Below are 13262 nucleotides of genomic sequence, written 5' to 3'. Positions count from 1 at the left end.
CTCCACTTCTCCAGCTTCCACCCTAAACAGATAAAAGAAGTCATCCCCTATAACAAGCCTTCCCGAACACACGGGATCTACTCAGACGAGGAGGAGTGTAATAGACATCGACAGACGCTGAAAGATACGAACGGGATATGGCGCTCGGCTCATTGATTGACAGTTCCAACGCGCCACAGCAAAAAAGCGCATCAACCTCCTCAGAAGACAAATACGGGACCCAACCAACAGAGTACCCTTCATCGTCCAGTACTTCCCCGGAGCAGAGAAACTATGACATCTTCGTCGCAGCCATCAACACGTCATGGATGACGACGAACATCTTGCCAAGGTCATCCCCACACCCCCACTACTGGCCTTCAAACAACCACGCAACTCATGTGACTCGGCCAACATTGTCTACCTCATATGCTGCAGGAAAGGATGTCCCGAAGCATGGTACATTAGCGAGACCACGCAGACGCTGTGACAACGGATGAACGGACACTGCGCGATAATCGGCAGGCAGGAATGTTCCCTTCCAGTCGGGGAACACTTCAGCAGTCAAGGGCATTCAGCCTCTGATCTTCGGGTAAGCGTTCTCCAAGGCAGTTTCAAGACGCACGACAACGCAGAATCGCCTAGCAGAAACTTACAGCCAAGTGCTCGCACACATGCAATACGGCACGCAACCGGGACCTTTGGATTCATGTGCGATTAAGTCATCCCCCAAGCCATCTGGCTTGTGGCTTGCAAAAGCCTACCAACGGTCCTGGCTTGAGACAATTCCCACCACTTTAACCTGTGATTACCCCCTCTCTCTGGATCTGTAAAGATCTTAATTAGCTGCAATGCTCGTATTCAAAGTATCGTCTTGCATCTTTGACTCTGTCTATATCTATGTTTCTGGAACCTACCTCTCATTCACCTAGCTTATGGTCTTACAGTTACCCCTTAAACAATGCTGATCAATACAGTGGCACCATAAACCTACATGCTATCTTTATTTCCACTCAAACCACAAATAAATTGCAGCTCTCAATCCCATTTCACGTACGTGAGCACTCAGGTATACCTGCTGTGCAGAGATGCCTGTATATTCTACTTTGGGAAGAAATATATTTTACACAATGCTGTTAAAAGAAAGACCGAATCCTGCCAGCACTAGGCAGAAACTCTGGCTGCATTTCTTCAGAAGCTACTTCTCAGCTTGTTTCAGCTCACCTTCCAATCTCACAATTCTCAACTGCTTGGAAAGAAACTGTTAATCTGTCTACAGACAGATCTTAACTGAACTGCAGTGAGAGAAGATGCTTGACTTCTGCTCACATCTCAATCTACAACCCAACTAAACAACTTTTCTGCCAAATGCCCGATTCCTTGGCTCCTCCCAATAATTGCACCATTTTACCAAGCTGATATGCAATTATCTCCACAGGGAATCCCTTTAATCAAAGAAAGTCCATTAGCCCAAGGCTTTTACGATTGCCAAATTGCACCTCTGACTCCCAAAATCTTTCAAACCAGGATTCTACTGCAGCAGTCATACACACACTATCCCAGGCTTTTCACCATTACTACACCAAGTTCCTATCAGACAGTATATCTGACATTTCTGCATTCATCGCAGTGGCAGACAGGAAAGAGAAGTTGAGGCCTCAATTTGATCAGCCTTGGCCTGCATGGTTCTGGCAGGATTCAGGTCTTTTCTTTTGAATTCCAGCTTCTGACCATGAGCTCATGGTGAGATTTTCAAATGTGAATGGCACCACTGGCCAGTAGTTAAGCTTGATGTCAAATTGTAAGTGCCAAGTGCCCTCAGAATGTGGGAGCTGCCTGCCTGGTTCCTGCAGCAGAGATATGTAGCAGCCATGTTGGAGGTCCCTGTTGCCTTACCAACTAGAGCCGGCTGCTCCTGGGAAGGCCATGGAGATGGAATAAGGGGCAGGATTTTCCGGCCCACCAACCTTGTGCTTCTCGGCCGCGCTCCGTCCACTCGCAGCGGGATTCGCTCTTCCCATTGTAACCAGCCAATGCTGCCACAAAACCCATCTGGCAAGGGTGTGCTGCTGGCACAAAAACCGAATCACGATGACCGGAGAATTCCGGCAAGGCTGACACAAGTTTAGGACCAGTGTTTGTGGCGGTGATGGTTGGCTCTACAGTACTGTTTCCAAGTCAACTTCAACAGAATTTACATGGGCTCTTTGGTGAACCCAGCAACGTGCACTGAAATGCACAATTTGTTTGGGCTCAACAGAAAAATAATTGAAATTTGCATTTTGCAGGCCTCTGAAAGGTAACATGGCCATGAATTGGTCTTGACCCCATTCCTCTATTCCTTAACCCCCCCCATTGGCCCTTTGAAATTGTTCTGTTGGCATCAGGGTTACAATGTGTCCATGAAGCCCACCCATACCATGTGCTGATCCAATGGTCCTTTGAAATTTCCAACCCTAACATTTGTCTAAACGTTGTCATATGTTGTTATTTTGTACTGAACTTTTATTACTCTGCATCACAAACATAGGCATATTCAAAATTAAGGAGTAAAGGTTCTACTCACCCGGAGCATTGGTCCATTCTGAAAGACATGGGGCTCATCGCACACCACGCTAGTACTCATTAAGGATTGGTATCCTCTGCTCTGCATACTCAATGGTCTGCACAAAATAAAGGTACATAAAACTCTGAAAAGCAAGAGACAGGCAATGGCTGAAGCAATGATGCTGATGAGATTCTTACCTGTACGAGAAACCCATGCTCCCTTGACACTAGTGTTCTCGCATTATAGCCAGACTAATGGAAAAAAGGAAGGACAAAGAAGAACATTAGCCCTATAACACTCAAGAATGACAGGCATTAATTTATCAACCTTTCTTTCCTCAAGATATTAAGGGAATACCATGAATCTTTCTTACATATCATTACTAAAGGAGCAGTGTCATTATTTTCAATGACGTGCAGTTACCTGGAATAGCCAGGCAGATCGTGGTACTGAAATCCCTCTGGAACCAGCAAGTTTGATATTATAACATGTTCACGTCAATACATGACAACATTAGCCAAAGCACCAACCCTTCAGTATGTAGTTGGGAGGACACAATTGCGGATATTACCTCGGTGGGATATAGGGTGGGATGATGATGGAGACATTGGGTGTCACCAACTGTGCTGAATTTCTGTCCTATTCATAACAAAATAACTGTACTCAGGTGATGCTCTGTGAATATTGTGCCTTGAATAATTTGCTGCAAAAGTTTATGTGTACCTCAGGTGCATTCCTAAAAACTCTACCTGAACCACCTGTTTGGTCAATGGCACTTTTATCTACTGAAAACAGGGGTAATTCCGCCATGGACTATCAGGGTACAATGTGACTGGAAATGACTCCCAGAAGGGTTAACTGTCCCTTTTCATCGAGCACTTTAACCCTCTTGACTGAAGGATTTAAGTGTAAAGTGTACTTCTCCTTTCAGCCAATCGTGGTTTTTAGCTGCTGCCTCACACTGGCCACTCCTGTTGTTCTGCTCTTCACGTCAGTGTCCACATGAAGGGTTAAATGACTCCATCCCTGTGATTCAGAATGGAGTCATCAGTTGCTCACTGTAGCAGTTCTGTCCTATTGTACTTCCATCCCACCACATTTCTGTCTCCTCTGAAAAAATCACAAGATTCCTGCCCTTACATTTTAAAAGTTTTAAAATGACACATTCAGCTGAACAATTGTAGATTGTTTAAAAATTCCATTGTATTTACTATCTCAGCTGGTCTCCCATCTTGTCCCAGTCATAAAGTTAAGCTGATGCAGAGGTTTGCTGCATACAACTTAACTTACACCAAATGCTGCTCACTCATGCACCCCAATGTAACCTTCAATCTAAATTAGCCTGGCAGCACTTCAATTTAAAATTTGCATCCTTGTATTAAAATCCTTCCATGACCTGGGACCCTTCACTGAAAGCTCCTACAATCTAACAAGTCTCCAATTCTGGCTTCTGATGCATTCTCTACTTCCTTCATCCCACTGGCAGTCCCTTCAGCTGACACGTCCATGAGCTCTAGTATTTTCTCTCTAAGACCTCTTTCCATCACTCATATCCTTTAAGGGTGTTCCTTGACTTTTAGGCTTGGTTTCAATTTTGTCTGATTTACTGGAAGTTCCCTGGAATATTTTACTATGTTAAGGCCACTGTATAAATGCGAGTTGATGCTGTTGGATCAATGTGCAACTTTAATGATCAATGTATCAGTTTGTATCAAACCTTTAGGTCAGAGGCTAGGACCACAAGAACATGAGTCGGTCATTCTGTCCCTTGAGTCTGCTCCACCATTCATTCAGATCATGGGTAATCTCATTCACACTATCTACCTGCTTTAGGTCCGTAAGCATTAATATATTTACCAAACAAAAATCCCTAGAATTCCGCAAATAGCAAGTTTAAAAAACAATGGGTAGATTTTACAGTTTTCAATGAGGCCCTGCTGTGAACCATTGATGTGAAAGGAAAGTCCATGAACAATTAGTAATCTCTATGGTGTGGTTTCCCTGTCCCAATGGCCGTCAAGATCTCCAGGGGTCCAACAGAAATGATGTCAGCACATAATTAAGCAGTCAATCACATTGGAATATTTGCACACATCAAGCCAGGAAGTAAAAATAATTTAATATCCTTCAGCTTTAATTTAAATTTTCAGATGGTGAAATAAATTATGATTGATGTGGAGAGGCGGGTTACGATTGGATTGAGATAAATGCTAAAAGAGATAAACAAACCCTTTTTTTTGTCAGAAGGCATTTGTAATTTTTAAATTACTTGGAAATTTTAAAAATGTGTAGAAGTTGAATAAATTAATAAATCTGACATTCCACAAATATAAAATGAGCTCCTCGTGGTCAGTGAGGGTGTTTGGCAGTCATTTTGAAAATCCAGTTACATTTCATTCAGCCAGATAGACTTAAGTGTGGAAGTTCTCGGCAATTGATGAATTTTCTAGTGATTAGTGCCTTGGGTGTCTCACGAGTGCATCATCTGGAGCAGCATAGAATCATTGGCAGAAATTTCTGGGCTTTTGCTTTGTCCTGTGCATGCATCAACTTGTCAGTTCCAATGGAGAAATGATGGCAAATGCTGATAGTTTCACCATCATTACTATCGCAAAATCCAGGGACACAGAATGTGAGCATGGGATATTTGGCAAGGATTCTGCAGATTCAAGTCAAAGTGATGTTAGTAATGAGCTTGCTAACAGAACTGCCTGTTCAATTTAGATCCCTTTAATGGCTTATGCTGGTGATGAAAATGAACTGCAGCCCAGAATAACTGATGCTCCATATGCAAAGACACAGCTGCAATCGAAAAACAATTGTATCCTACTTCAAAAACAGTGATCTAGCTTTCTTTTTTTGCGCTCTAGTCAGAGTCCGGTTTGTCCAGTCCAATACTGAGCAGGTGATAAAGATTACACTTCAGTCTCTCAGTCAGCATTTTGTTCACAGCAGTGAACAAGTGCCCCTGCAGAGTTAGCAAGAATTTGTAGTGATGCTGGCTGTGTGCACAGCATTCTTACGCAGTGGTGTCTATGAGAACAGCCAACAAAGATTCTGTTGTAGATAGAGACAGTGCACAGTGCAGTAGCTTGCCTGAATTGTCACTGTAAGAAATACTGTGGTTTAAGTGCAGTAAAGTCCAATTTAAAATAACAATGAACTGATGGTGAAAATAGAAATTAATAAATACAACACTACTGATCGCCATGACAGAGACATGGCTACAGTATGACATAGATTGGGACAGATATTTAATCAATAAAGAAATCAAGAGTTATAGGGATAAGGCAGGAAAGTGGAGTTGAGAATTATCAGTCGTGGTCTCTTGAGTAGTGGAGAAGTCTCGATGAGTCAAACGGCCTACTTCTGCTCCTACATCTTATGGGACCTGAATTTGAAGAGTACGTGACATTTAGGAAGGACAGAATGTTCCGAAAAGGTGGCGGGTTGGCTCTATTAATTAATGATGGTATTAGCACATTAGCGAGGAAACCAGGATGTAGAAGCAGTTTGGGTGAGATGAGAAATGATAAAGGCAAGAAATCACTTGTGGGAGTGGTGTACAAGCTCCTTATTGTAACTATACAGTAAGACAGAGTATGAAAGAAGAGATAATGGGAGGCTTGTCAGAAAGGTGCAACAATAATAACTGGGGGTTTAAATCTACATAAAGACTCGAAAAATCAGAAGGGCAAAGGTCGCCTATATGAGGAATTCATAATGTTTTCAGGATAGTTTCTCAGAACAGCACATTCTGGAGCTGACCAGAGGACTATGAGATAGGATTAATTGATCTTATGCTGAAAATACCCCTAGGTAGCAGCAATCATGATATGACTGAATTTTCAGTTGGAGGCAGAGAAGGGTGCACCCAAGACTACTATATTAAATTTAAATAAAGGAAATCATGAGGATATGAAATTGGAGTTAGTTGAAGTGAACCAGAAAGTAGACTTACGGGACAGATCAATAGAGGTTCAGTCGCAGATATTGAAAGGGATATTTCAGAATACACAGAATGGACACATTTCAATGTCATCTGTGGTTAACTAAAAAATTAAAGACAGAATTAAACCTAAAGTGCAAAGACGAGTGGCAGGTAAGAAAATTGGAAATAATATAAAGAACATCAAAGGATGACAAAAGGTTGAGAAAGAGGGAAAAACTGTAGATACGAGATATTACGAGCTAGCTAGTAATAAAAAGACAGATAATAAAAGTTTCTATAGATAATTAAATAAGAAAAAAAAGAGTTTCAAAAATTGAGCGTTGGTCCGAGAGAAAGTGCATCTGGTGAATTAATAATGGAAATAAGGAGGTGACGGATAATAAAACAGGTATTTTGTATCGGTCTTCACTATAGAGGATACAAATAACATCTCAGAATAGTTTGAAATCAGAAAATGGAAAGAGGGAGGAACTCAGGAAAATGAAAATCACCAGCGAAGTGGTATTGACCAAATTGTTGGGTCTGTGGGCTGACACATTCTTGGGTCCGGATGAACTTCATTCTAAGATCTTGCAAGGAGTGGCGAATCAGAAAGTTAATGCATTGGTTTTAATTTTCAAACTTCCCTCAATTCAGAGAAGGTTCTCTCAGATTGGAAGGTAACAATGTAACTCCTTTATTCAAAAAGGGAGGGAGACAGAAATTAGAAAACTACAGGCTAGTTAGCCTAACATCTGCCATAGGGAAAATGTTAGAAGTCAAAAGATCATAAGATATAGGAACAGAATTAGGCCATTTGGCCCTTTAGTCTTCTGTCATTCGATCATGGCTGATAAGTTTCCCATCCCCTTCTACTGCTTTCTCCCCATAATCCCTGATCCCCTTATTAATCAAGAATCTGTCTATCTCTGACTTAAAGGCACTCAGTGATTTGGCCTCCACAGCCTTCTGTGGCAATGAGTTCCACAGATTCACCACCCTCTGGCTGAAGAAAATTGTCCTCATCTCAGTTTTAAAGGATCGTCCCTTCAGTCTGAGGCTGTGCCCTCAGGTTCTAGTCTCTCCTACGAGTGGAAGAATCTTCTCCACGTTCAGTCTATCTATAAATTTCAATGAGATTCTCCGTCATTCATCTAAATTCCATCGAGTACAGACGTAGAGTTCTCAACCGCTCCTCATATAACAAGCTCTTCACTTGCGGGATAATTCTTGTGGATCTCCTCTAGACCTCCTCCAAGGCCAGCACATCTTCCTTAGATATGGGGCTCAAAACTGATCACAATATTCCAAATAGGGTCTGACCAGAGTTTTAGAATCATAGAATCATAGAATTTACAGTGCAGAAGGAGGCCATTCGGCCCATCGAGTCTGCACCGGCCCTTACAAAGCGCACTCTACTCAAGCCCACGTATCTACTGTATCCCCCACTTACAATTTTTGGACACTAAGGGCAATTTACCATGGCCAATCCACCTAACCCGCACAACTTTAGACTGTGGGAGGAAACCGGAGCACCCGGAGGAAACCCACGCAGACACGGGGAGAACGTGCAGACTCCGCACAGACAGTGGCCCAGCCAGGAATCGAACCAGGGACCCTGGAGCTGTGAAGCAACTGTGCTACCGTGCTGCCCCTGCATAAGTACATCTCTGCTCTTGTATTCTAGCCCTCTCAAAATGAATGCCATTGTTAAATGTGTTATAGCAGGACACTTGGATAGATTCAAGCAGAGTCAGCATGGTTTTATAAAAGGGAAATAATGTTTACTAAATTTCTCTAATGGAGTCACATGTGCTGCATATAAAGGGGGATCAGTGGATGTACTGTACTTAGATTTCCAGAAGGCATTTGATAAGGTGCCTCATTAAAGGTTATTATGGAAAATAAAAGCACATGGTGCAGGAGGTTACATAGCGGACAACAGATGGCTAGCTAACAAGAAACCGATAGCTGGCATAAATGGGTCTTTTCTGGTTGGCAGAATGTAATGAGTGGTGTGCTATAGGGATCAGTGCTGAGGCCTCAACTTTATACAATTCTTGGATGAAGGGACTAGAGGTATGGTTGCTAAATTTTCTGATGACACAAAGATAGGTAGGGAAACAAATTGTGAAGAGGACGCAAGGAGGCTACAAAACGACCTAAATAGGTCAAGTTAGTGAACAAAAATCTGGCAATGGTGTATAATGTAGACACATGTGAAACTGTCCATTTTGACAGGATGCTTATTATCTAAATAGTGAGAGGTTGCAGAGCTCTGAGATGCAGAGGGATCTGGGTGCCCTCGTGTGTGAATCACACAAGGCTAGTGTACAGATACAGTAAGAAATCAAGAAAACTAATAGAATATTAACACTTATTGCGGGGGAGAGTTGAAAGCATTTCAATCACTCCCCTTCACGTTTGTGTGATCTTGAAGTGCTCAGCAGGATATTAACATCACTTAACTCTCTTTGAAGTGGTTGATGTTTGTAAACATTGTGGCTACAACACGTCAGAGTTACTGAGCCATGAAAAAGATGAATGAAACAAGGCTCACAACTGTGTATGTGGGGAAGCTGTCAATCACATCCCACTCAGTGAAATGAATGAATGGCTTGCAGCTCAAGGATCTGATGGGTTTAAACACAGGCCATTTGATTCTCTTTCCAGGAATTGACAGGTGCTGTTTCCTCTGTCTGAGCCAGCAGGTGTTGCCCAGATGAGTGATACAACAGTGATTTTTTTTCACTGTCTCTGTCTGGACTGTTCTCGAGCTTCCTGACAGAGGTTTCTTTTCTGGGCGGTTATGGACAGGTTTCCCTTCTCTTGGGGGCTTCCTGAAAGGGATCTCTTTTATGGAGGGTCTGCGGAGGGTCCTCCTATTTAGGGGGTCTCATCTGGAACCCCTCTACCGGTGTCAAGAAGTGGAGAATTTAGCCCCACATCTGGAGGACTGTGTACAGCATGTATCTCCTTTTTTAAGGAAATATATAACTGCATTAGAAGCAGTTCAGCGAAGGTTTGCTTGGCTAATACCAGGAATAAACAGGCTGTTGCATGAGGAAAGGTTGGCATTCACTCGAATTTAGAAGAGTAAGAGGCAAGTTGATTGAAAACTGTAGGGTTTTGACAGGATGGATGTGGAGAGGATGTTTTCTCTTGTCAGAGAATCTAGAATCTAGAACTAGGGGTCACTGTTTAAAAATACCTCTACCTCTAATCAACTCTGTCTCTAATCAAGTCCCTTCCTCTATCTCCAATTGCTGCCTGTCTTCCTCACCTCCTCTCTACCAGTTGACCCCTTCCTCCTCTGATTGCCCTCCCTTCCTCCTTTCCAATGAATCCCTCACTTCCCTTCCCTGCTCACCTAACTCCACCACTTACCTTCTCCTCCGCAGAACGCCATCCACCCCAGCAAGGACGTATCTGCTCCTGAAAGCTTCACTGACTAATTCCTTGGCCCAGTGGAGGCCGAAGCTATCAATCAGGTTAGCCTCGGAATGGGGATCCTATTCCTGACATAATATAACACAAACACAGCATGTGTGGGAACTCTGTATTGTGGGTTCCCCATGACTGTGTTACCAACCTTCTCCCTGTGGGTCAGCTTAGATAAAAGATCAGTCCTTTGAGTCACATATTGGCCTGACCAGGCCAGAGGAGGAAAGGAATATGCAAACACTGCAGCAACATTAGGCAAGGCCGGATGAGCAGTTAATCAGATGTGCCTTCTTTCTCAGTTCTTGCCCTGCTAATTTCTCAATCTTCCAAACTGCTTGGTTAAGGAGAGACATAGGGTGGGATTCTCTGCCAGCCAGCCAATGGAGTTTCCCATTGTGGGCAGCCCACTCTGTTGGGAAATCCCCCGGGCTGCCGGCGCAATGGAGAATCCCGATAGCGGAGAATACAGCCCACAATTGTTATGTTCATTCAGGTCTCAGATATCCAGTTTCCCTCACTACAACATAATCAGCATGCATTCTGAGCAATTTTCCACTCAAAATTCTTTAAACTATACCATGGCACATGCTGTTCGGTGCCCTGCTACAGACACAGATACATTTGGTTCATTATCTTTGGTATTTCTTTCTTTGTTAGTTTTTTCATTTCAAGGGACTGTTTTAAAATGTGACCTGTGTCTGACTCATTTGTCAAGTTCTAAGAAAATAATTGGACATTGCAGTTGTATTTCTCATTAATTCTAATGAAAATAGGGGCTGCATCATGAGAAATGATGTTGAATAGAATTCGCTCGATTTGTCCTTTTCTCCTGTGATTCTAGATTTTATCTGAAGTTCTGATAATTTAATTCAAAATCATCCCCTCTTCAGTTCCCCTCTTAATTAAAAAGGAAAGTAATTTCAATGTTTCTTAACTCTGTGCAACTAAGCAATTAGGCGAGCAGGTGCCCAATCTTTGAATAGTACTGAATGGCAATAGAAGGGATAATTGTTATTGATGGAAAACGGCCAAGGTCATATTTCCTCCAGCCAGGTTGCTGCAGGGACTGGAGAGCTGCTGCCCAATCAGATTGACCAGCAGCTCCCTAAGAGGGAACTTCCTCCCAAGTGAGGGGTAGAGTCTTGCCTGCAGCCAATCAATGCTCATTGTAGCGTAAATTGGCTGCGGGGAATCCCTGACGACTCTTCGGATGGTGGGAAACAAGATCTAGCATTCCGAAGAATTCAGGCCATGCGATTTATAAAAAACCTATGATATGAATGCTTTTAACATAAAGGTGGACAACTGTAATTGAAAATATTGCACGTATCTGCAGTATAGATCAAAGTCCAATGTAAGACTACTGCAATCTTGATTTGTGGTTCCAATTTCAAAGCTTCAACTCAATTTTGAATGAGATGCTAGTGGCACTCATCCTGAATATAAATGCTTGAGAACAGACAAGCTTATTTTCTATACTCCTCTATCTTTCGTTAATGTTAGCCTTTGAAATGTATGAAATCCCATCATTAAGTTCACACTCAGGGAAACATAAAAAGAGAAAAATGAAAATGAGAAATTTACATACTGTAGGCTGTGATGAAGAGGAAGGCGCTAATATGCCAATGAGACCTGAGGTAAGTGAGAGTCTTCTACACTCAGAAGTGGGCTCTTTGCACAGTTCCGTTTTGCCCACTTTGGCATTGCTAGAGTAGGACCTGCTCAGCAGTTTGTGGTGTTTTAGTCCATCTGACTCCTCTGTCTTCAGAGTGCTGGAACAGGATTTGCTCAGCAGCTTATGTGGCTTCGGGGCACTGTTGTGCTCACATCTGGGGTCACCAGAACACGTCCTGCTCAGTAACTTATGGGGTTTCAAAGGAAGATTTTCATCTAACCTCATTGTAGCAGAACATGACCGACTTAAAAGTTTATGTGGCTTTGTTGAATTAGCCTGTTCAGCTCTGGGATCACTGGAGAAAGAACGGCCAAGAGGTTTGTGAGGTTTGGAGTCACAACCATCTTCCACCTTGATAGTATTGGAACAGTTTCTCTTTAACAGTTTCTGTGACTTGGCAATCCCATCTTGTTCTGGTTTCAACTTCGATTTGCTTTTGCCACATCCAGGTGGAGGATAACTTGGCGACCTAGAATTGAAGCAATGCTATATTCAGTTTCAAATTCTAAGGTACGTCTAAACACCACCAGGAATACTTTTGCATACACTCAACCATAGATAAATTAATGCATATTAATCTAGTACATTAAGCTTCTATTTGTACATACCGTATAAATTAGAATTATGCACCTTTATATGCAGGTTTACTTACAAGTATCCCTGTTGTGGGAAATGGACAGACCAACTCAATTAACATGCACAGGGTTGCCTCTGATGAAATGAGTGACGGTGAAGCAATTAGCCGATTAGCAATGCCAAAGAGAAGTTGGATCAACACTCTTCTTGTTTTCGTTGGAAAGACGGAGGTTGAGGGGGGACCTGATTGAGGTCTACAAAATTATGAGAGGTATGGACAGGGTGGATAGCAACAAGCTTTTTCCAAGAGTGGGGGTGTCAATTACAAGGGGTCACAATTTCAAGGTGAGAGGGGGAAAGTTTAAGGGAGATGTGCGTGGAAAGTTTTTTACGCAGAGGGTGGTGGGTGCCTGGAATGCTTTGCCAGCAGAGGTGGTAGAGGCGGGCACGATAGCATCATTTAAGATGCATCTGAACAGATATATGAACGGGCGGGGAACAGAGGGAAGTAGATCCTTGGAAAATAGGCAACAGGTTTAGATAAAGGATCTGGATCGGCGCAGGCTGGGAGGGCCGAAGCGCCTGTTCCTGTGCTGTAATTTTCTTTGTTCTTTGTTTGGAGGTATGTTGAGGCACCTTAAACTGTTGGGTGCTGGAACTTGCACTAGGCTTGGATGTCATAGAGTTTTTACAGCACGGAAAGAGGCCATTCAGCCCATTGTGTCCGCACTGGTCATCAAACACCTTTTTTATTTTCATCCCACTTTCCAGCACTTGACCCAATGCTATGACATTTCAACTGCTGATCTAAATACTTCTCAAGTGTTATAGTGGTTCCCACCTCGACCACAATTTCAGGCAATGAGCTCCAGATTCCCATCACCCTCTGAGCAATACACTTTTTCCTCATATCCCCTATTAATCTCCTACCCCTTATCTTAAATCCATGCCTCCTGGTTATTAACCCCTCCGCTAAGGGGAAACGCTCCTTTCTACACCTCCTATCTATGTCCTTCATAATTTTGTACACTCAAGCAGGCCTTCTCTGCTCCAAGGAAAACAACCCCAGTCTATCCAGTCTTTCGTGATAGCTGAAATGCTCCAGCCCA

The 13262-nt window shown here is 42.8% G+C and overlaps 1 protein-coding gene across 1 annotated transcript in view; it reads right to left on the bottom strand.

Annotated features, from left to right (window-relative positions):
• Positions 1-13262, bottom strand: part of parp8 (poly (ADP-ribose) polymerase family, member 8) — a 531112-nt gene that overhangs the window by 135800 nt on the left and 382050 nt on the right. The window contains 4 exon segments of the mRNA XM_038790867.1: positions 2546-2596; positions 2598-2642; positions 2725-2778; positions 11491-12046. Of these exon segments, the coding sequence (XP_038646795.1) occupies positions 2546-2596; positions 2598-2642; positions 2725-2778; positions 11491-12046 (706 nt within the window).

The sequence above is a fragment of the Scyliorhinus canicula genome, chromosome 3 (genome assembly GCF_902713615.1).
Source record: "Scyliorhinus canicula chromosome 3, sScyCan1.1, whole genome shotgun sequence".
In the NCBI taxonomy this organism is placed as follows: Eukaryota; Metazoa; Chordata; class Chondrichthyes; order Carcharhiniformes; family Scyliorhinidae; genus Scyliorhinus; species Scyliorhinus canicula.
This window is presented reverse-complemented; position numbering and strand designations above follow the sequence as displayed.